Source organism: Castor canadensis, chromosome 8, assembly GCF_047511655.1.
Source record: "Castor canadensis chromosome 8, mCasCan1.hap1v2, whole genome shotgun sequence".
Classification (NCBI taxonomy): Eukaryota; Metazoa; Chordata; class Mammalia; order Rodentia; family Castoridae; genus Castor; species Castor canadensis.
Window position 1 is genome coordinate 43,631,871 of NC_133393.1, and position 25,324 is coordinate 43,657,194.

The 25,324-nt window shown below is 41.6% G+C and overlaps 1 protein-coding gene across 3 annotated transcripts in view; it reads left to right on the forward strand.

The window, feature by feature from the left end:
- Positions 1–8,295, forward strand: part of Nedd9 (neural precursor cell expressed, developmentally down-regulated 9) — a 176,432-nt gene extending 168,137 nt beyond the window's left edge. For all 3 annotated transcript variants that reach the window (XM_020184292.2, XM_074082904.1, XM_020184293.2), the window contains 5 exons: positions 224–325; positions 809–910; positions 1,539–2,780; positions 4,187–4,276; positions 6,114–8,295. In XM_020184292.2, coding sequence (XP_020039881.1) covers positions 224–325; positions 809–910; positions 1,539–2,780; positions 4,187–4,276; positions 6,114–6,623 — 2,046 coding nt within the window. In that variant the 3' untranslated portion in view covers positions 6,624–8,295. The remainder of the gene's footprint in view (positions 1–223; positions 326–808; positions 911–1,538; positions 2,781–4,186; positions 4,277–6,113) is intronic.
- Positions 8,296–25,324: the final 17,029 nt, after the last annotated feature.

The following is a 25,324-nucleotide window of genomic DNA, read 5'->3' on the forward strand; positions in this document are numbered from 1 at the left end:
GGGATCAGGGACTTGCTTCATACTGGGATCCAGGAGAGATTTAAAATTTCACTAACCTGGTATCTTCCTGTCCCCTTCCTTTTCTCTCTTCTTCCTTTTTTCCCTCCCTCCCTCCCTTCCTTCCTTTTCATGGGGGAGAGAGAAAGATGCCCATCTGCTTAGGAAGCTATAAGACTCACTGAAGGATTGGCATTTTTACACCTCAGTTTGTTTTTGCCCACAGGTGATAACCCCGGTGCGGACAGGCCATGGCTATGTGTACGAGTACCCATCCAGATGCCAAAAGGACGTCTATGATATCCCCCCTTCACATACCACTCAAGGGGTACGTACTGGAAATATGGCCACCAGGAGAGAGGAGCTCCTGGTGTAGCATTCCTTCAAGACTGTAGAGGAAAAGCAGCTCACAAATTGTGCATATTTCATATGAAACTTCGTTCAGGTTAGCCAATGAATGCTATTTAAATTATGTTTTTTGGATTTGCCTTCTCAGGAAATCCCAGACTTTTACCTGAGAAAACTCTTGTTGTTATATCAGTTTATCATTTTGTTTCAAGAAGTATACATTTTAAATTACAATCTAAAATACAGAGTAGATATTTCACTTAAGAGCATTTTTGTATTCAATCTAAATTAAGGAATACAAAATTTATAAAGAAAAATTCCATCAGCCCCCTTAAGATATGGAGTACTGCCAAAGATCAAGTCTGCACATAACCTGGTAGAGAAATCCATAATAAAAGCATAGCATAAAACATGACCTACATAAAATATTTCCATTCTGGGTAATTCAGGTGTTTCTCTCCAGGTCTATGACATCCCTCCCTCATCAGTGAAAGGTCCTGTGTTTTCCATTCCAGTGGGAGAGATAAAACCTCAAGGGGTATATGACATACCCCCCACTAAAGGAGTAAGTGCATGGCCAAAGGGTGTGCATGTGTGTACGTGTGTGTGTGAGAGAGAGAGAGTTAATTGGGATAAAGCAAGAAGGCAAATTCCATAGTGGGGAAACTAGTCTTAGAGGAAGGAAGGGAGGGAGGGAGGGAGGGAAAGCGGGCAATAATTAAAGATAAATACCTCTAGAGATTCCAAATTTAAAGTCTCCTCTAAAAATTTGGAAATTCAACAAGGAGAACTAATTGGAAGGGAAGATAATTTGTTTGGCAAGATCTAATATATCTCATATTTATACAGGGTTTTCCAGTTTACTCAGTCCATACATAAGAGGCAGCTCCTTTGATTCGCTGTTGCCCTCTGGGATATGCTTGCACTGCAAGTACAGTTTCCCTTACTATATACATTAGGGAACTATGGTGCTGGTTGAGGGGATGTCAACCAGTCACCGTAAGGCAGATGACTCAGGCAACTTTCCACAGTGGAGTGATGATCAGGGAGAGCAGGGAGATACCACAGGTTTCCTGGCCCTCAGCCAGTGTGCTAATGTGTCACCTGCCTCTCAGCATAGGCCAGTCCAGGAAGGATACTCAGAAAGCTGCTGCCATGAGCCAACAGAGTTCTGCCCTTTATGTACTTCTCAGGTCTATGCCATTCCACCATCTGCCTGCCAAGATGAAGCAGGGCCTAAGGAAAAGGAATACGATTTTCCCCCTCCAATGAAACAAGCTGGAAGGCCAGATATCAGACCTGAGGGGGTTTATGACATCCCCCCAGCCAGCACCAAGCCAGCAGGGAAGGACCTTCACATCAAATGCAACTGTGATACTACATTTGCCCCTGAACCCGTGGCACGAAGGCCCCAGACCCTTTCCCCACACCATTTGCCCCTGAAGCTGGGACAGTCCTCAGGCACTCAGAATGATGCTTATGATGTCCCCCGAGGAGTCCAGTTTCTGGAGCCACCAGCAGAAACCAGTGAGAAATCAAACCCTCAAGAAAGAGATGGTGTTTATGATGTCCCTCTGCATAACCCAGCAGATGCTAAAGACTCTCGGGATATGGTAGATGGAATCAATCGACTGTCTTTCTCCAGCACAGGCAGTACCAGGAGTAACATGTCCACGTCTTCCACCTCTTCAAAGGAGTCCTCACTGTCAGCCTCCCCAGCTCAGGACAAAAGACTCTTACTGGATCCAGACACAGCCATTGAGAGGCTTCATCGGCTCCAGCAGGCCTTGGACATGGGTGTCTGTAGCCTAATGGCACTGGTCACCACAGACTGGCGGTGTTATGGATACATGGAAAGACACATCAATGAGATCCGCACGGCGGTGGATAAAGTGGAGCTGTTTCTGAGGGAGTACCTCCATTTTGCCAAGGGAGCTGTAGCCAATGCCTCCTGCCTCCCAGAACTTATCCTCCACAACAAAATGAAGCGGGAGCTCCAGAGAGTGGAAGACTCCCACCAGATTCTAAGTCAAACCAGCCATGACTTAAATGAATGCAGCTGGTCCCTGAATATTCTGGCCATTAACAAGCCCCAAAACAAATGTGATGATCTGGACCGGTTTGTGATGGTGGCCAAGACAGTGCCCGATGACGCCAAGCAACTAACCACCACCATCAACACCAATGCAGAGGCCCTCTTCAGACCAGACCCTGGTAGTTTGCATCTAAAGAGTGGACCCGAGAGTATCATGAACTCAACCGAGTACACACACACCAGCTCCCAGATGCAGCTGCTGAGGCCTGGTGACTATAAGATGCAGGCCCACAGCAAGCCATTGCTCCCTATGCTGGGTAAAGACCAGCCTCCAGACTGCAGTAGCAGCGATGGCTCTGAAAGGAGCTGGATGGATGATTATGATTATGTCCACCTACAGGTAAGGAAACTAAGCTCATGGACCACCTGAACTCACATTCAGGGAGCCTGGCACTAATGCCTGTCAGGTTGTCAGGCTGGACTACCAAAGGAGATAGCATGACTAATGCTAATCCAACTGGTGTAAAACCTAGAAGTGATAGTGTACAGGTGGAAGAACGCTGGGCCAAGAGTCCTGAGACCTTGGCTGTAGACTTTTCCAAAGTAATTGTGTGACCAATTTATTCAACCTTCCCGGCCTTCATTTCATTTGCAAAATGAATGAGCTGCAGGGTTGGAGTAGATCCTATTGATATGCTGCGGGCAAGCAGGAGCCTCACCAAAGAATGGTGTGTCCTCTGATAATCCATCCCAACTCAACTTTTACTTACATTTTATAATACAGTTTCATATAATAGTTTATAGTTTAAAAAAAGTGAAAAGAAAAATTTCACTATTAAAATAAAACTGAAAGCTTCTACTCCTAGAGAATTTCTAAGGCACAGCCTAGGTTTACAGTATGTGTGTGTGTGTGTGTGTGTCTCTGTGTGTATGTGTTTAATTACTTACAGAGACACCAAATCCCATCTCAGACCTACTTACAGGACCAGAGGGCATTTACCAACTGGACTAGAGCTTACCTTGCATATGATTGTGCAATCACAATCTGCCTCCTACAAGTGGAATTCTACCAATTTTCAGGTTGACCTGGGATCTTGACAGCTTGTCATTGCACTTGGAAGAATTAAAATGTTCTACCAAAACCCATTATTTAGAATTTGGCTTACTATCTTTTATTCTGCCAGTTTTTTCATTTGACTGAAAGCCATGACTTTTACTGAAAACTAATAAACTACCAAATGCCCCTTTAGTGCAAGAGAGCCCACTAAGCCATAACTGGTGCTGAGGAAGTTTGAAGGGGGAGGGTAGATGGAGGCATTGACGCTTGCCTCACTGGCTGTCCAGCTGTGCACATTAGGAAATAGTACTTTGGAGTAGAGAGATATAGGTGACTCAAAGAAACTAGAAGTGAATGTGAACCACACTTAGACCTGAGTTTGGAGGCTTCTGGTTCACATATAATCTATTAGAAAAAAAAAAATAATAATCTCTTAGAAAAGAACCATGAGAAATAATGCTTCTTAAGGAAGTTTAAAGGGGGTTGTAGGAAGCTCTCTGAAAAATGGCAAAGTAGAGCTTCCCCATGAAAATAGCCCTCAGTTTTCATCCTCAGTCTCCATGAAAATTCTGAAGTGTGACAGAGAAAGAAGCCTGTTGTCCCTGTCTGGGGTTCTTAGGCCTAAGTGGACATGCAGGAAGAGGCCCTGGGTGGGAGAAAATGAGTATGTATGTATTTGTCAATGAAATGGTCACCATCAGTGACTCTTGGTGATGAGGTAATGTGCTCTTTGTGTTGGAAAACAATAGGGTAAGGAGGAGTTTGAGAGGCAACAGAAGGAGCTGCTGGAAAAAGAGAATATCATCAAACAGAACAAGATGCAGCTGGAACACCACCAGGTAAGTTCAATTAGAATAAAAACTCTTTGGTGGTGAAAAGGGCTCCTGCTTAGTAGGAAAATTATAACTTCAAAAGAGCATGATTTCGATCTTGCCAGCACACTGGCATAAATAAGCTCCCAGGCATAGAATAGAGTATAAGAACAAAGAGAATGTTTATGGCCTTGCTAATACAGCTGAGTGTACCTGGATTACATCCAAATGACAATTTTTTTCAGGCTAAGCCTGTTAATATATAACATATTAGTGGTATTTGGGTTAAGCTTTTGGTCTGAAGACACAAGACCCAGTCAAGCTCACCAAAGCAAATTGGTCTTACATTGAGGTCATTGTAAGAAAATTTAAGAACAGAATAATGAAGATGTGGTGGAAACTAGTACTGCACATTTTCTGTCCTTTTGTACTTTCTTTGCTTCTATTTTCTTTCCTATTTTCTGATGTTTCTCTGGTCACCTGCTCATTTGGTTCTCCTCTAACTGTATAGAACCCATAAATGGCTAAAGCCCTTTCTATAGGAGATATTTTGTTTGTTTTGTATCCCAGGCTGGCTTTTAACTTTGGTACCTCCTCCCTCAGCCTCCCAAGTGCTGATTAAAGAACTAATGTGCCAGCTCCAAAGCCTTTTCTATGATGGCATTTCATGTCAGCTAATGGTCAACTCCCTTCTGTGGTTCAAATTCCAATGAGAGTCTGATTCTCATCCCTCTACCTGTCTGTCTTTTGCCAGCAACACAAGCCTATCGCTTGGCTGTGTGTGGTCCAGTCTGAGGGAAGGAGGGAGAATAAAACACAATGTTTTCAAAATATATCCAAGCCCATTAACCAAGGCCCCTGGGCAGAGTGTGTTCATTCAGAGGTTAAGTATGAATATGGCAGATAATAGTGGGTATTGCTAGGACAAAGACATAAAAATAAAGAGAAATGGATTAAAGATTTGAAAGCCTTTTAAGGTGACATGAAGTGGCATGCTGTCTCTAGGAAGCCTGAGTTCTAAACCTTGCTTTCTGACCAGCCAAGTATGTAAAGTTAGGCAAGTCATGGAACCTCTCTGAGCCTCAGTCACTTCTCTAGAAGATGGGAAAGTACCCCCCCACTTAATGAGAGGATATAATGTGAACACATTTGCAAAGGCATGAGCTATATGAAACAAAATTCACTGTTATCAAATACCTCAGACCATCACCCTGTGTTTGCTTATGTTTGCACTGACATTTGGCCAAGTAAGACAGTGGGAATTTAGGGAACTTGCGAAGACCATAGTGATTCCTGAGACGCAAGCATTTTCCACAGAACAGTAAAGCTGGCTGTGCATTTCTCAGGGGAATAGAAAAAGGTCATGGATTGCCATTTCGTTTAAGCATCTTGAAGAGAGAGCCAAGGCTTTCCCCAAGTAGTAGCAAACTGTGTGATTTATTTGTCAAAAAGTTACTACATATGGTTTTCCCTTGCCACCACTCAGCATTTAATAGACATTTACAGAGAGCCTACCATATACCAAACACTCGTCTATGCACTTTGTGAATATCAACTTATTTAACCTTCGTAAAAGTACACATCACAAGGTTGGGGTTCAAACCCTATACTATTGTCTACACAGAAGGCAGAAGAGACAAGTGGTGTGATCATAGGTATGAGACGATGGATTCCTTTAAGATCATCTTTCCCAATATCCACAGTGTAGGAAGCAAGGCAACTTGACCAAGGCCTCACAGCTTAATAAACATCTGACACTTTTTAGGACTGAAGCCTGGTACCTGTTAAAAGGCATGTCCACGTTCATTTCCATTCTAGCACACTGCCTTGCCTTCAGTGAACTCTACTTTTCTCTTCCTTTCAGCTGAGTCAGTTCCAGCTGTTGGAACAAGAAATCACCAAGCCCGTGGAGAATGACATCTCCAAGTGGAAGCCCTCACAGAGCCTCCCGACCACAAACAGCAGTGTGGGTGCTCAGGACCGGCAGTTGCTTTGCTTCTACTATGACCAGTGTGAGACCCATTTTATATCTCTCCTCAATGCCATCGACGCCCTCTTCAGTTGTGTCAGCTCAGCCCAGCCCCCTCGGATCTTCGTGGCCCACAGCAAGTTCGTCATCCTCAGTGCACACAAACTGGTGTTCATTGGAGACACGCTGACAAGGCAAGTGACTGCTCAGGACATTCGCAACAAAGTCATGAACTCCAGCAACCAGCTCTGTGAGCAGCTCAAGACTATAGTCATGGCAACCAAGATGGCCGCTCTCCATTACCCCAGCACCACTGCCCTGCAGGAGATGGTGCATCAAGTAACAGACCTGTCCAGAAATGCCCAGCTGTTCAAACGCTCCTTGCTGGAGATGGCAACATTTTGAGAGGAAAAAAAAAGAGAGAGAACTGAGAGAATGGGTTATTAAGGAAAACTGGAAATACTATCTGGTTTTTGTAAATGTTATCTATTTTTGTATATATTTTATATGAAAATGAAATATTTTAACATTTTATAAGTTAGATAACGTTCAGCGATTCAGGGAGCTGGAAGGGGAAATCACTTTTCCCTGTGTGGTTCTTATGTATACACATAAGTATCTAAGACATAAGCTGTACAGAAACTTGCCCATGTGCCTGTGTACGCCTGTATACTCATGTTTGTTTGTAGATGTTTGTCTGATACATTCCATTAAAAAAACATGAATTAAGAAGCACCTTAGTAAGCACCCCCCCCAAATGCTGCATTTCGCTTTTTATAGAATATATTCCAGCTGGTTATAATATTGCTCTGTATGTATTAGTGATGATTCTGAGCCTGACACACCCAGATTTGCAAGTGTTCACCTCCCACATGAGGCATGGTATGGCTTATTCTTGTTTCAAAGCATCTTTCAAAACTGACTGTCCTGTACACATTATAACAAAACATCCCACTTTTGGTTGAAAAAGCCCTTTTGGAGAGCATGTGTCAGGAGTTAGAGAGAGGAGAGACACATGTACTGTGTTAATTGGCCATGTCCACAGTTGAGATTGGGTTGTTTCAACATTGAGAGGAAGCTACAATAAGAAGAGAACACCCATGTCCCTAGGCTATCGGATCTGCATTTGGGAGTGATTCAGCCATGAGGTTTTCCAAATGATGTTTTTAGAGTTGTTTTTAAAAAAAACATATTGTTTGCAGCAGGAATTCATAAAGACACATCAGACTATGATTATCCACAAAAAGGAGGGACTGTTCCTTCTGCCAGTTTTAAGTAGAGGCTTTTCTGAGTCTTTCCGTTCTCTTAGGTACTTCTACTCCCATTACCTGAGGGAAACTGGCCAGTTCCTCTGTCATAGAACATTAAAGCCACCAGGCCATAACCTGCTCTCTTCACTGCTTAGTGCAGCTCTGACACTCAAAGCAGCAGCAAAGTCCATCCAGTCTTTACAACTGTGTGGTCAACAACCTTATAGATAAGCCCTACCTCTATCTTATAGCTAGCCACAGCATCTGGCCACAGTCTGTCTCCTCACACCTGTTATGTGGACAGAGCACAGGTGCTAACTATCACATTTATCATGGGCAGGTGAAGTACTTCATACCCGGTAGGTAGATGCATCCCTGTATAGCCAAGTCAAGGAGCATGTTTTCAGTAGTCTTTTAGTCCATGGAAATGGTTTCCTTTCGGCCTACTTGAAAACATATTTTTATCTGCAATATATGCCTCAACCAAACGAAGCTTGCAAATTATCATAGAAGGTGCTTTCAAAACAACTGCTATTGTAATTCTCAATGTTCTGCACTGCAAAAGATTATTACAGTTGTATTGTTCTATGACAAGTAAGTGTGTGTGGAGGAAGAGGGTTGCTGAACAACACTTGAAGAAGTAAAAAAGTGTGTCCTTGTAAATTTCATTGTATGATGCATTTTTCTTAGGAGATGATGGATTTTACTAAGCTAAGTGGTGACATTTCACATTTTCAAAACCAAATGTTCAATCTCTATCATTCTCTGTCATCTTGTATGTAATGGTTGTTTTTAAATCATTAAATTTTTAGATCCTTGTTTTCATAGCCACTGCGTTTTCTTTTCTATATTTGTCTTTGTCACAGATTTATTGGCTGCTTTTGTCACTCCTAAAATAGAAAGTTAATTATGGTCATTCTATCAGTGCTATAAATCTGGAATACTGTGTGTGTGTGTGTGTGTGTGTGTATGTGTGTGTGTGTGTGTGCATGTGTGTGTGTGTGTGATTTCATTGTGCTTTTGCATGAAAATTATGAAACCCATAGACATTATCAAATTCAAATATATGGGACAAGCCTTCTCTTCACCAGAAAGCTTACATAGTTTGTGGTGGGTAGCATGATCTCTGTTTTTGTAATGTGGATTTTTATCAGCCAAGGATTTACTTGAGAATAAGATAAAGAAATAAATTTTTAAATAGGCAAAAATTTTGAGAAGAAATGTCACAAAAGAGTCATATAAATAGCCAATGTAAATGGCTAAGACCAGTGGTTCATGCCTGTAATCCTAGCTACTTAGGAGGCTGAATTGATAGGATCAAGGTTCAAGGCTAGCCTAGGAAAATAGTTCATGAGACCACCATCTCCAAAATAACCAGAGCAAAACAGACTGGAGGCATGGCTCAAGTGGCAGAGCTCCTGCTTTGCAAGCATGAAGCCCTGAGTTCAAACTCTAGTCCCACCAAAACCAAAAGAAGACATAAAAATGCATAATTTCATATAAATGAAATTAAAACCACACCAAAGAAACTCTCTAAAAAGACAAGCCATGCCAAATGTTAATAAGAAAGGGAAGAGAATATAACTCTCATACACTGCTGGTGAGAATGTAAAATGATACAAACACTTTGGAAAACAGATTGGAAATCTCTTAAAAAGTTAAAACTATGCTTGCCACATAACTTAGCAATTCCTCTCCTGGGTATTTGCCCAAGAGACACAAAAGCATGCATTTATATAGAGACACACATAATAATATTTGTGGACTAGAGATGTGACCCAATTACAGTGCTTGCCTACAATACCCTAGACCCTGGGCTTGATCTCCAGCACACACACACACAAAATTATTATAGCTCCATTTGTAACATCAAAAGCTAGAAACAAACAAAGTGTCCATCTTTATGAAGGGATAAAACCATTGCTAATATATCCACACAATAAAAATATTACCCAGAAATAAAATGAAATAAAAAACATCATGAATGAATTTCAAAATCTTTATGATAAGAAAAGCCAGTCAAAAAAAGCAATAAGATGATATGTTTCCATTTATACAAAATTTTAGAAAATGCAAACACCAGGCTGGGTGTGCTGGTGAATGCCTGTATTCTCAACTTCAGAGGAAGATGCCGGAGGAGCATCAGTTCAAGACCAGCCTAGGCTACACAAAGAACCCATTTCAAAAAAAAAGTGAAAACTGATCTCTAGAGTCATAAAGCACACCAGTAGATGCCTGGAGAGGAGAGAAGTGGGAGAAATGGATTCCTAAGGAGCCCAGGGAAGGAGTGATGGGAATGACCACTTTCTCGATGGTGGTAATGATTTCACAGATGAATGCATGTTCAAACTCATCAAATTGTATACTCTAAATATGTGTACTTTAGTCCACATCAACTATCTGCTTTTAAAGTAAATGGTCTAGACCCTTACATTAAAAGTTAGAGATTCAGCCATGCATTGTTGTCTAACACCTGTAATCCTAGCTACTCGGGAGGTGATCAGGAGGATCACAGTTCAAGGGCAGCCTGGGCAAAAAGTTCACATGACCCTAACTCAAGAGAAAAAACTGGGCATGGAGGCATGACTCTCATCCCAGCTACTTCAGGAAGCATAATAGAAGGAAAATAGTCTAGGCTGGCCAGGGCAAAAAAGGAGGCCCTACCTCCAAACTAACCAGAGCAAAAAGAGCTAGAGGTGTGGCTCAAGAGTAAGAACACCTGCCTAGCAAATTTGTGAGGGCCTGAGTTCAAACCCCAGTACTGCAAAACTAACCAAAAAAAGTTTCAGGCCCATCTTGCTTTTAAAAACCATATGCTATTTAAAGACATCCAGTTTAAATGAAAACACACAGATAAGTGTTGCAAAGGGATGTACAATGCACATTCTAATTTTTAAAAATCTGGAGCGGCTTTATTATTAACAAAATAGAATTCAGAGCCAGGCAAAGGGGTGACTTCCATGATAAAACGGTCAATACATGAAGAAGATAAAGCATTCTTAAGTGTAAATGCACCCAGTCACAAAGTCTCAAAATATATGAAGCAAAACAGATTTAACTAAAAAGAAAAATGGAAGATCTGAATGATCAGTGGAGATTTTGACACACCTCTTTTAGAAATTAATAGAACAAGTATACAAAAATTTCAGTAATAACTGATGAGACTAGAACTCTCCTACATTGCTGGTAGGAATACAAAATGACACAACCACTTCAGAAAATAGTGTATACTCCATATAAAGTTGAACATACACTTTCCATATAAACATAACAATTCCAATCACAGATATTTACCCAAGAAAAATAAAAACATGTCTACATGAAAAAATAACTGCTTTATTCATAATCATTCCAAAGTGGAAACAGTCCAAAAGTCTTCAACAGGTGAGTAGATAAATTATGGTATATCCATACCATAAAGGGGAATGCTATTCAGCAATAAAAAAGGAGTAATATACATATAACAGCATGTGTGGATCAATCTTAGCCACTATGCTGAGCAGAAGTAGGCAACTGGGTACATACAGGGTTGGGAGCATGTAGCTCGAGTGGTAGAGCACCTACCAAGCAAACTTGAGGCCCTGAGTACAAATGCCAGTATGACCAAAAAAAAAAAAAGAGAGAGAGAAAGAGAGAGCATACATATATACAAAGCTCTAGAAGGCACAAATCTAATTTACAGTGACAGAACTCAGATTTGCAATCTGAACCCCAGGGTTGGGTTTGGGAATCACTGAGAAGAGCACAAAGGATGTTGTGCATATGTTTAATATTGGTGCAGTGTAACACTGCAGAACCTTTCCAATGATAGAACTATCTTATCATTTGCACTGTTTAATATGGCAGGCACTAGTCATATAGGTCATTGAGCATTTGAAATATGAGGAGTGCAGCCGAGGGACTGTTTATTTGAATTTAAACAGCTACTTATGCTTATTAGTGGCCTCCATATTGAACAGCACAGTATCTAAATCTTTATTGTTATGGTAATTATGTGAGTGCATAAATTTGTCAAATCTTAGCAAAGCATATGTTTGAAATAGATGCATTTTCTTATATTTTAGCTTTACTTGAATAATGTTTGTTTTTAAAAGAGGTAAAGCATTTCTAATTAACTTTAAAGTCAGTATTATCATTGATTCACATAAACATTGGAAGAGCCATAGAAAAGGGTCCAATTGGAGGTTCAGCTTTCTAAATCTGTATCAGGTGATTGCTTTAGAGTCAATACTGAGTTAGATCATGACCCATTGTGAAAACAAATGTGGTTTTCCAATGCCTAGTCAGTAAATGTTCATCTGTACTGTAGATCTTACCCCATAAACCACATCTACTGTCTTAATATTTTTGAGGAATTATAACACAAGAAATACTGTCATTCACAGGAGAACATGAAAAACAAGGATTCATTTATTCACTGGACATTTCCTGCCTGGCCAGCCAGGGCAGGCAAATCTGCTCTGCCTGTCTATTGATAGGTACCAGCTGCCCCAGCCAAGAAGCCCTCCTAGCCTGGCAGCCAGGGTCTTGATGCTCAGCAATATGCAACAGATCAAAGGGACAGAAAAGAAAGGGAAGACCTGACTCCTGCCTTTCTTTATTTGAGACAAAATTAAGTGGCCTTTAAACAATTTAAGGGATAGTATTGACAAATGTCTACGTGAAAGCTATAGGTAGACTTTTCAGGGTACAGAAAATGAGAAAAATCAGTGACGTGGGCTGGTTAGAAATAGCCATATGTAGCCAGGCATGGTGGCTTGTGCTTGCATTCCCAGAACTCAGGGCATGGAGGCAAGAGGATAATGAGTTTGAAACTAGCCTCAGCTGTGTAGTGAAATCATATCACAGAAGAAGAAGGAGGGAGGGAGGGAGGAAGGAGGGGGAGAAAGGGAGGAAGGGAGGGGGGAGGAAGGAGGGAGGGAGGAAGGGAAGGAGAGAGGGTAAGAGGAAGGGAAGGAAGGGGGGAGGGGAGGGGGGAGGGGAGGGAGGAAGGGAAGCCCAAATTGCATCAGGAGAAAATGAAATTACGCCCACCTTACTTCCTTCTAGATTGTAACATATAGGGACATGCTTATTCTGTGACTAAAATTTTTTTGGAAAAAGAAACAAACTTGGAATGATTTTAATGAGTAGAGGCCAGACGCAGGGGAGAAACCTCTAGAAATGGCAACTGAAAAAAAAAAATGAGCACAGTCACTTTTATCTCAGAGTTCACTATTAACCAGTCTCTAAAACAAATTCCTCTGCAGCCTGGGGGGTAGAAAAAAAATCACCTCCACACCTCACCACATGATATAAGTTATCTCCCAACTACTATAATTACAGAAAACTGAGTTAACAGAAAGGGCACCTTACTTTGCCTTCTCACAGACAATTTTCCAGAGAGACAAGAGTCAGCAAAGAACAATGTTAAGTGAAAACACACCCCTAATTTTCTCTGGCCTGCCTGGCAGTCAGGATAGCAGACACCAGTCACGGTCTATGCCTCCCCAGCATCATCACCCAAAAGCCATTTATGAGTCTCCATTATGACCTAGGCAGCCTAATAGGGGGTTTTTCAGAACCACCCTAGCCCTTTGTGACTTAGTCCTATAAAACAGTTGAAACCTTGAAGAATAATGATTGCTGGGACATTTTAAACATTGGTCAGAGGAGCAACTTATTTCTGAGTCTTGTCTAGTGTTGAAATACCAAGACAAAGGACTGGTGTGGGAGGAGGATGTAAAAATGTAAATGGATAACTAAGTTAAGGTTATTCTTGCCCTCTGGCAATTATTTCTACCTATCTGTCTAGACAGCCGGTCAACACTGGAAAGGGCCTAAGATTTGACAAAAGAAGGTTTTAGTTAAATAATGGGTCCCCCGATTCTGTTTGCAACAGGAAAACCAACAAGCAAAGACACAAAAGCCCTACAAGGATCTTGCAGGGACTTGTAGGGCCCTTGTAAGGTCCCGTTGTGTGCAGAAAAGCTTGCTAGACACAAATCATTATGTCTTCTGTTGTTTGCAAAGGGAGGTGAGTTTGGAGGCATCTACCCATTCCAGATGGCTGCCCTGGTTGGAAGGGGGCTCCCAAGAGTCCTTTATAGCCTTGGCAGTGAAAATGACCAGCACCCAGTAACAAGTCTGCTATGGTTTTACCCCCCCCCAGACTCATGTTGAAGGCTTGGTCCCCAGCAGGTGGCACTCTTTTGGAGGTAGTAGAAACTTTAGGTGAGACCTAGCTGGAGGAAGTGGGTCACTGTGGAAGTGCCTTTGAAGGCTATACCTTGTCCCTGGTCCCTTTCTGTGTCTCTACTTCCTCTTTGCTATGAGGTGAGTGACCTCTGTGCACACTCCCACCACCATGATGTTCTGTCTCACCACAGCCCAGAATCAACAGAGCCAAGGACTGTGGCCTGAAACCTCTGCAACCATGAGCCAAAATCAATCCTTCCTCCTTCAAGTTGTTTATGTCAGGTATTTTGTTTGACTAACAGCAGGTCTTTGGGTTCTACCTAGGGTATTTTGAAACTTTCCCTTTAGTATGGAGCATTTTGCTCGTCTAAAGTCACGTTCTTTTGGAGCAATTCAGGGATTCTTCAAACAGTGCCCCTTTCTAGTTTTGTAGGAAAAACAACCAGCTAAGGAGGAGAATTTGACTTTTATAATTGATTCTACCACCAATCTGCCTGAGAAACAGTCATACCAGTGAAGACTTGGCTCAATGCTATAAAATGAGGTTTTACAATAAATTTTATGTGCTCTACAAATACACAGGGATACTATACACATCTCCCTAGTCTATTGTATATTTCAGATCTAGGGCATTTTAGACTGAGTTCATCTCCATCTCAAGGCCTGATTCACCCAAGGAGATTGTTTTATTTGTTGACTGACCAAATGAATGGATCCACTCCCCTAGTTCCAACTCCTCGCCCCCCAACAATCCCACATTGGAGGAGACTTTTAAAGCAGAAAGGACTTACCAGGATCCTTAAAGATAATAAATAAAAATTAAAATCTTTCAAAGGACAGGATTTAGAGGGTCCATAAGTAATTGTTGTATGATTTCCCTTTGAATAAGTCACTTCCCATCATCTACCTTAGTGCACAGCTATGTGATCTCTGTGCTGCAAGTTCCCGAGGTTGGATTTCATGGTTGAGAGCTCCCTACAGACTCAATGCCCTCCTTTGCAAAGATAGTGTGACCAAACCAAACCCTCTTCTTCGATTTAGAATTCATGGTTTTAGATAACACTGGTGTCAACTATATTTTCTCTACATAACTGACATTTTTGTTACTTCCCCATCTTGGTACTAAGGCCTTCTGCACGCCACAGCACTGACAGACCTTTGAACTGTGGTACCAACAGGTAAAACAATTACAGAGAAAATTGGCAAGAGTCTAACTGGAAGAAAAGCTTTATTACCAATGAGCAAATCATAGGCAGACCTCTTCATATTTAATCATCAGAGGATGTTTCATTTCCCCTAAGTAATTGATAAGCTTTTCCTCATGGAAATTAGATTTTTACAACTAACTAATTGTTTTCTTTCTTTTGACTTTTGCTGCTAAGAAAGTCAAATACAAATTGATGTTCAATGTCTGTATTTAGAGTACAGACTAAATACCTGGGTTCTAACTTTTCTCTGTATCTAATCTTTTCTACCTGTTTCATATACTTTCCTTTTAGCCCCCTGTCTTTGATGACATGTGATTAACCATATCACAAGAGCGCAGATGCTCACTGAATATCACTGAGTTTGTAAAGAAGCATGGGTCTTACTTCTCCTTACCCTGAGTCAAGGTGTTTTGTGGTAGAGTGGGCTAGGCCCCAAGGATTGCAGCTCACAGCCAATTTTCTACCTATACCCATGCCAAGGGTACTGGACAGAGCACGCTCTTCTCTTTCTATTTTTCACATCTTCCATCAATCCTTTCCTTGCAGCTTCTCCCAGCCTCTGGTATAACATCAGCCAGACTTTCCTCTTGGCTACTATCAGTCTCCCCTCATGGAACTAATGCCCTTTCCTGAAATCTGCCTTCTTGGACATGTTTTAATATGTTTGACCCTCAAAGATAGTTTTAAGGATTGGGATTCCTTTCTTTTTTCTTTCAGGAAATGCCTCTGCCACTTTACAATCTCATGAATGTGAGCTTGGTTTGTCAGAACCTTGTCATGTGTAAGTCCAAGCGCTGCAGCTGAAACAGTGTCTGAGTGCTAACCAGCCTGCCCTGCATGGGATGCATGGGATGACTGGGAGCCCATCACTAAAGGGTGTACATATTTTCCAGCTGCAGGTTGAGGGCATGCATCCCCCATCTCTTCCACTCTTGAGGCCAAGGGATCGCTGATTATTGGGCCTTTATAGATGCTAGGAAAAAAAAAAAGGACCAGATCTTCAGACAAGTTTCTACAACTTCCAGCAGTAAGGAGATACAAAAGCTGGGGAAAATATCTGCTAGACTAGATATGAGTATTTTATCAACACCCTATCTCAAAAACACCCAACACAAAAAAAGGACTGGTGGAGTGACTAACATGGTAGAGCATCTGCCTAACAAGCATAAGGCCCTGAGTTCAAACCCCAGCACCACCAAAAAAAACAAAGGATTTTACAACAAAAATCTGAGGAATGAAAGCCTCATATTTTTACTTAGCATTAGTAAAATGGGGGGCAGATAGCAAGAAGAAAGGAAAGTTTGCTGCCAGTCCATAAGAAGTACTTACTGCTTCTGGATGGGTTGGGGTTAACAGCCCAGAAAGTTCTTATGTAAATAAGCCCTGGTGGTCACCATGATGGTATTTAAGTCAGGGTTTCTGCTAACATCTCAGAGGGTGACTGTCTTCTGTTGGTTTCTCTGTGCTATTAACTGATTCACTTCCCTTCTTTCCCCCTCTGTCATCCAGACTTTCTAATTAGATTTGGTACATCACAGAATGCTTCATCACCCCACCTCCTCACCTCTCCATGGCAGGGAAAAGCTTCTCCCTGCCCTCACCTCACCCAAGCTCTGCTCCCTGGGGCTGGCATTTCTGCCTGGCAGGGAGACTCTTCATTCTCCAACAAACTACTGCTTGGTTGCAAGGAATGATAGAAATCACACAGTTGGAAAACCAGTCAACCCCTTAGCCAATTCCTGTGGTCAAAATCAACACGACCAATGAAGGACAGAAAGGCACTGTGGGCCTCCAGAAGTGAGACCTTGAAATGGTCATAGTGTCACCTCCTTCTATAGTATTTCATTTCCTCACTTAATCATGAGGAGCGATCAGACGAATGAAAAACAAAGTATGCTTGTTGTATTTTTTAAAGGCAGAGAAAACATATTCTGTGAAAGTGTCATTGTTATAAAGGATAAAGGAAGGCTGTGGAACTGTTTCTGATTAAAGCAGACCAGAGAGACATGACAGCTGGAAACAAATACCTGACCCCAGACTGGATCTCATCCCAGAGGAAATAATCGAGGGCATTATTGGGTCAACTGTCAGCATGGAAATACAGATGGTAAGCTAAACAAATTGAATCAATGTTAGATGTATTCAAGTTGATAAACACTGTGTGGTTCTACAAGAGCCTATTCCTGTTCTTCACAAATAAACCCTCAAGTATTCTAGGGTAAAAGGCCAATATACAGGCATGAGTGTTTCAGACAAATGATTAACAGTAAGTGGATCTCAGTAAATGGTGTGTGCTATTCTTATTCTTACAACTTTTCTGACATTTTGGAATTATTTGTGAATGAAAAATAAAAACAACAACACCTCCATCTTTCCTATAAGAGCTCGGTTCCAATAACAGAATCTGGTTCTCAATTTCATCTCTGCCTCTTAGCTGTGGGATCTTTTTTGGGGGGAGGAGGGGTAGCACTATGTTTGAACTCAAAGAAAGCCTTATGCTTGCCGGGCGGGCACTCTATGGCTTGAGCCACTCCACCAGCCCTTTAACTGCAGGATCTTAAGCCACTCATCTCTCTGCCTGCCTTCACATCCTCTTCAGTAACATGGAGATGATCACAGCAGGTAAGCCAGATGCAAATTAATCTCGGTAAGGCATTTTAACAGCAAACAGTATCATCTAAATGGGTGTTTTAAAAGAATTTTAGGGGTTTTTCTTTTTATTATAAATTGACAATTTATAATTGTCTAAATTTATGAGGTACAAAAGGATGATGTGATTTATGAAGACAAGGTGTCATAATCAAATCAAGCTAGTTAACATCTCCATCACTTCAAATACTTCACACTTCTTTAATGAGAATATTTGACATTTATTCTCTTAGCAATGCTGAAATACGCAGTTTCTATTATTAACTCTATTCACTGTGTGTGTAACAGAACAAAGAAAACATTCCTCCTGTCCAACAGAGATTTTTCACCCTTTCATCCTCTCTCCATTCCCTTCCCCCCATACAAAAATTTGATAAATATACTGCTACTATTCTGAAATTGAAAAACAAAACAAGCACAAAATTTGTCCAAATCTAAAAATTCCCTCTTGAGATCCACTGATAGATTAAAATAATGTGAGCCCATGTTATTACAGACTTAGCATGAACTGTGCTAGCTGCTAGGTGAACAGTCAGAATCAGGTAGGGCTGGAACTGAGGGAGAATTTAAGCTACTCATGAAAACCTGCTTGTTCTAAAGTACAGAGATTTTAACTCAATAGCAGATATTGAGATAAAATGACTACTCATTATTTCTCTAAACATATCTTTGGGATTATTTGGAATTTCCAGGAAATATACGGAGAAATATGATGATATATGGTGTACCTTACGATAGAATACAAAGCAATTGGAAAATCAGAAACAGTCTTCAACCTTCATAGGAGTGTATCTTACTACATACCAAACACCTGATGAAACAAAGGTAAAAACTTTCTATCTTTGGCCTCTACTATACTTTCTCCTGGAAGACAGTATAGTTGGGGTAACTAAGAGTCTTTTTGTCCCCAAAGCTCCTGAATTCTCTTGTCAGGAAAGCACTATGTCAGCAGGACCTGAGCAAGCACTGATATAGACCACCTCAGGATCATGTTGCAGAGTTCCTTGAGAAACCACAGGCGTGGTCCCCCATGTTCCAGGATGATGGCCACCTGCATCCAGGTAGGTGGCTGTTCACAGAGGCAGTAACAAACTTCACAGATCTGCAGTCCATCCATCCCTGTAGCTATGCTGAGCTTTTTCTCCTGATCAAGCCAGTCTCCAGGAAGTTGTGTACCTGGAACACACTGTCTTGACCTCCCTAATTCTCTGATAATATCATAGCCTTTTCTTGAAGGACATGTTATAAAAAACAGCAGCTTCACTATTTTGTTGATGTAGTAAGGATCTTTTTTATGTTATGACTTTGAGCGAGAAGTTCATCTAAACAAGACACTTGAAAGAAAAACTCTCTACAACTTGTTCATTGTGGAGAAATTTATCACAACTTAGAAAATGATTGTCATATCTATTTATAGCTATGCACAAAAAAGTTACATGATTGTCTGTGGTTTTATGATGATAAATGAAACATATTGAAATGGTCTAATCCAATAAGGTATGCCAAGGATTGTGTGATTGTTGTTGCTACTGTTTGCCAAGCAATGAAAGTAAAACAGCATATAAAAATAAAAGTGGAGCCGGGTGCCAATAGCTCATGCCTGTAATCCTAACTACTTGGAATGTTGAGATTGAGAGGATGGTGGTTCAAGGACAGCTCAGGCAAAAAAAATTAGTCAGACTCCACCTTATCCAATGGCTGGGCGCAATGGTGGACACATGTCATCCCAGCTATGGTGGGGAGATTAAAATAGGAGGACCACAGTTCAGACTGACCTGGGCAAAAACTGAGTGCCCATCTCCAACCAGAGCAAAAAAGCACAGGCAGCTTGGCTCAAGAGGGAGAACACTTGCCTACCAAATGCTAAATCCCTGAGTTCAAACCCCAGCACTGCTGAAAATTTATTTATTTTTTTTATTTTTTACAAAATTTTTATTTTTTTATATTTACTATATTCTTTTATTATTATTATTATTCATATGTGCATACAAGGCTCGGGTCATTTCTCCCCTCTGCCCCCACCCCCTCACTTACCACCCACTCCGCTCCCTCCCTCTGCCCACTACTCCCTCAATACCCGGCAGAAACTATTTTGCCCTTATCTCTAATTTTGTTGTAGAGAGAGTATAAGCCATAATAGGAAGGAACAAGGGTTTTTGCTGGTTGAGATAAGGATAGCTATACAGGGAGTTGACTCACATTAATTTCCGGTGTGTGTGTTACCTTCTAGGTTAATTCTTTTTATCTCACCTTTTCTCTAGTTCCTGTTCCCCTTTTCCTATTGGCCTCAGTTGCTTTTAAGGTATCTGCTTTAGTTTCTCTGTGTTAAGGGCAACAAATGCTAGCTAATTTTTTAGGTGTCTTACCTATCCTCACCCCTCCCTTGTGTGCTCTCGCTTTTATCATGTGCTCATAGTCCAATCCCCTTGTTGTGTTTGCCCTTGGTCTAATGTCCACATATGAGGGAGAACATACGATTTTTGGTCTTTTGGGCCAGGCTAACCTCACTCAGAATGATGTTCTCCAATTCCATCCATTTACCAGCAAATGATAACATTTCGTTCTTCTTCATGGCTGCATAAAATTCCATTGTGTATAGATACCACATTTTCTTAATCCATTCATCGGTAGAGGGGCATCTTGGCTGTTTCCATAACTTGGCTATTGTGAATAGTGCCGCAATAAACATGGATGTGCAGGTGCCTCTGGAGTAACCTGTGTCACAGTCTTTTGGGTATATCCCCAAGAGTGGTATTGCTGGATCAAATGGTACATCAATGTCTAGCTTTTTAAGTAGCCTCCAAATAAATAAATAAAAGTGGAATGAAAGTACCAGGAATGGATCTTTTTACAGAAAGCTTCTTCTCCATTCCATTTCCTTTTGTCGCCAACCAGCTACACCACTGACCAATTAGTTAGAAAAATCATAGTACAATAGCTCTGTCACATGTACCAGTTACTTTATGTACAAGGAAGGAAGAGGGGAGGGGAAATGACAGATTAGAAAAAACCTTGTGTGCACTTCAGGCTGCAGTGGAACCCAGTGGTTGTTTTCTAACTCAGGATGTTTTCTTGGGGCTCTGATGTAGTGTGGTACATCATTTGCAGTTTCGTCCTTCATTTCCAGCTGTGCTGGTTTCATTGATTATCTGCCCAGGAAACTGGAATTGGATCTCCTCAGTGACAAGCCCTGGTCTTCAAACTGGTTTTGTTCAGTTCCTACACTCTCTGCCTGTAAGTCTTCAACGGAGTGATCCTGCCCTATCTCCCACAAATTAATTTGATCATTCTTCCCAGTCATGACTTTTCCTTGTTTTTTTTTCCTCCCCAGCTTAATTGATGTTTAATTGACAAGTAAAAATTGTATAAATTTGTGGAGTGCTATGTGATGTTTTGATACATATATGCATTGAAAAATGATTTCCATAATCAAGATAATTAACATATCCATCACTTCACCTAATTGGTATTTTTCGTATGTGGTGAGAGTATGTAGATCTGCTTTCTTGGCAAATTTCCAATACATAATACTTTCATATTCATTATGGTCTTTCAGCTGTGCCATCCGTCCTATATAACGAGTAGCAACAACTCACTTCCTCCACCCTTCTACTCTGTTTCTTCCATGGGTTTTGCATCAAACTAAGTGAAAGCTGGAAGTTCCCTGGCTGCCATATCACAAAAGAGGTGGCACATTGATATGGCAGGCATAGGAGGGGCCAGGGGAGGGGAGGTACAGAAAGGAAGAGAAGGTAGTGACATTTTTCAAGAAAACATTCTTTTGTGGTACTGGGGCTTGAACTCAGGGTCTATACCTTGAGCCACTCCCACCAGCCCTTTTTTGTGATGGGTGTTTTTGAGATAGGGTCTCTCGAACAGCGATCCTCCTGATCCCTGCCTCCTGTGTAGCTAGGCTTACAGGCGTGAGCCATTGGCACTTGGCAAGAAGACATTCTTCTGTACATGATTGTCGCTTTATAAGGAACCCCTAAGAAATTTCTCTCAGGTCTCAGAACCTAAAAGCTAAGCTCTTCTATTCATAAGATGTGGAATCAATCAGCATATCCATCAATAGATAAATGCATAAAGGAAATGTGGTATTTAAACACAATGGACTATAATTCAGTCATTTAGAGAATGAAATCCTGTCATTTTCAGCAATGTGGAAGCAACTGGAGGACATTATATTCAGTGAAAATAAGCCAGGCACAGAAAGGCAAATATCCATGTTCTCACTCATTTGTGGAAGCAAAAGTTGATTACTCTGGGCATCGGGGTGCACAGCTGTAATCCCAGATCACAGGAGATGTGTGGCATTGGTGGTATAGTGGTGAGCATAGCTGCCTTCCAGATCTCAGGAGACTAAGGCAAAATCACTGCAAGTTCAAGACCAATTTGGGCTACATATCAAGATCCTGTCTGAACAGCACAGCAACTAAGAGATAGCATAGATAAATGGGACTTCATAAAACTAAAAAGCTTCTGTTCATCAAAAGAAGTGGTCTCTAAACTGAAGAGAACACTGAGTGGGAGAAAATATTTGCCAGCTACACATCAGACAAAGGACTGATAACCAGAATATACAGGGAACTTAAAAAACTAAATTCTCCCAAAACCAATGAACCAATAAAGAAATGGGCAAGTGAACTAAACAGAACTTTCTCAAAAGAAGAAATTCAAATGGCCAAAAAAACACATGAAAAAATGCTCACCATCTCTAGCAATAAAGGAAATGCAAATTAAAAGCACACTAAGATTCCACCTCACCCCTGTTAGAATAGCCATCATCAGCAACACCACCAACAACAAGTGTTGGCGAGGATGCGGGGGAAAAAAGGAACCCTCTTACACTGTTGGTGGGAATGTAAACTAGTACAACCAGTCTGGAAAAAATTTGGAGGCTACTTAAAAAGCTAAACATTGATCTACCATTTGATCCAGCAATACCACTCTTGGGGATATACCCAAATGACTGTGACACAGGTTACTCCAGAGGCACCTGCACACCCATGTTTATTGTGGCACTATTCACAATAGCCAAGTTATGGAAACAGCCAAGATGCCCCACCACTGACGAATGGATTAAGAAAATGTGGTATCTATACACAATGGAATTTTATGCAGCCATGAAGAAGAATGAAATGTTATCATTCGCTGGTAAATGGATGGAATTGGAGAACATCATTCTGAGTGAGGTTAGCCTGGCTCAAAAGACCAAAAATCGTATGTTCTCCCTCATATGTGGACATTAGACCAAGGGCAAACACAATAAGGGGATTGGACTTTGAGCACATGATAAAAGCGAGAGCACACAAGGGAGGGGTGAGGATAGGTAAGACACCTAAAAAATTAGCTAGCATTTGTTGCCCTTAACACAGAGAAACTAAAGCAGATACCTTAAAAGCAACTGAGGCCAATAGGAGAAGGGGACCAGGAACTAGAGAAAAGGTTAGATCAAAAAGAATTAACCTAGAAGGTAACACACATGCACAGGAAATTAATGTGAGTCAACTCCCTGTATAGCTATCCTTATCTCAACCAGGAACACTTGTTCCTTCCTATTATTGCTTATACTCTCCAACAAAATTAGAGATAAAGGAAAAACAGTTTCTGCCGGGTATTGAGGGGGTGGGGGGAGAGGGAGGGGGTGGAGTGGGTGGTAAGGAAAGGGGTGGGGGCAGGGGGGAGAAATGACCCAAGCCTTGTATGCACATACGAATAATAAAACAATAAAAAAAAAGATCCTGTCTGAAAAAAAAAAAGTTCACCTTGTAGAAGAGAGAATCGTGGTCACTAGAGGCTTCAGAAGGGTTTGGGAAGGAGAGGTAGGGGGACTGGGTAACAGACATCAAAACAGACAAGAGGAATTAGTTATAGTGTCCTATAACACAGTAGGGTGATGACAGCTCACAACATCATCTATTTTATAAAGAACTAGAAGAGAGGACTTTGAAAATTTCTAGGACAAAGAAACAGTAACTGAGGAGAAGGGAGTGCTAATTGCCCCAATTTAACAACTGCAAGCTATATTCATGTACTAAATTATCACATTGTGCCCCATAAATATGTGCAATTATTATGTACCAATTTAAAAAGAAAATTGAAGTTGTCCAGAACAGCTATTTTGGTTGTTGGAGGGCCTAGGGCTTGGTTCTGTGCCCCTTCTCTTCTCCCAAGAACCAAGAGGTCCCACCAACCTGATCCAGTCAACAGGCATCTCACTCCCAGACATTAGCTAGGGCCCCTGCTGGCCTGTTTCCACACTCATACATGTACAAAGCAATCATCGCATAGAGTCAGAGCAACCTTTTAAAAACATAAATCACTCCTGCTCCTTGGCTGCAGGCAGCCTGCCAGTCTTAATCTTTGCCCTTTGAATTGAACCCCGACTTGCCCAGCCCCTCAGGATTATGCTGACCATCACCTCAGGTCAGGTCCCCTCCACCTCCCATGCACATTCCAACCACCTGACCATCTTCTCTGACCCTCAACCTTTGCACTTGCTGTCCTGCTGCCTGAAAGTCCCTTCCCATGTCCTCAGCACCAAACTGTGTCACCCAGACCTCAGCAATGTTCACCTCCCAATCCAAAATCACCTCCATCACCTTCTAGCACATTCACCCCTCCTGAACCTTTCAGCGAACTTACTTCTTGACTTCTTTCTCTTTCTACTTCCATGTAAAATATGGCCCCATGTAAGGAGAAACCCTGCCTATCATATCTGTCCACTGCTGTGAAACAGTGCCTGGGGCAGGATATATGCGAGCAAGTGGGTTTTTTTTTCTGGGCGGGGGGAAGTTTGTTGTTGTTGTTGTTGTTGTTTTGGAGGTACTAGGGTTTAAACTCAGGGCCACCTGCTTGCTAGGAAGCACTCTACCACTTGATTCACTCTACCAGCCCTTGCAATGCAAGTTAGGGTCTCTCAAACTATTTGCCCAGACTGGCTGCAATCCCACTGATCTCTACCTCCTGAGTTGCTAGGATTACAGGTGTGAGCCACTGGCACCCAGCTAGCAAGTGGTTACTGAATGAGCCTTGGGAACGTGGTAGACCTTGCAATCATGGATGCAATCCCTAGGACTTCCAGAGTCAAAGGCACAGCTCACTTCTCCTACGTTATAACATGAGTTTCAGAGACCCATTCTTAGCTCTGGCCTTATGGTTTTCTCCTTATGTTCCTTTTGTACTGACTGCTCATCTTTGTGGTTATACTGTGACAAAATAATTGAGGTCGGTGGCAGGGTACTTTGTTTTTTTCTGTGCTGGGGATTGAACTAGGGCCTTGCTCGTGCTAGGCAAGTGCTCTACCTCTGAGCTATATCCCCATCCCTGGATAACTTATAAAGAAAAAAAATTCATTTAGCTCACAGTTTGGGAAGTTCAATGGCATGGCATTAGCATTGTTCAACTCTGGTGAAGATCTTAGGGCAAAATGGTAAATGGCATCACAATGGTGGCTGGGCTGGCAAGTGGCTCAAGTGGTAGAGCACCTGCCTAACAAGTGTAAGGCCCTGAGTTCAAACCCCAGTACCACCAAAAAAAAAAAAAACAATGGTGAGAGTTCATGCAGAAGGCAGCAATCACATGGTGGAACAAGAAGCCAAAGAGGCTGTGAAGGGGTCAGGCTTTTATCTTATAATACTCCTCTAGTGATAACCAACTCAAGTCCCATGAGAGAACTACCTTAATCATCTCTTCCAAGGGTACACCCACAAATGACCTAAGGACCTTTCACTAGGCTCCCTGTCTTTGTGTGTGTGTGTGTGAAAGAGAGAGAGAGAGAGAGAGAGAGAGAGAGAGACAGAGAGAGAGAGACAGAGAG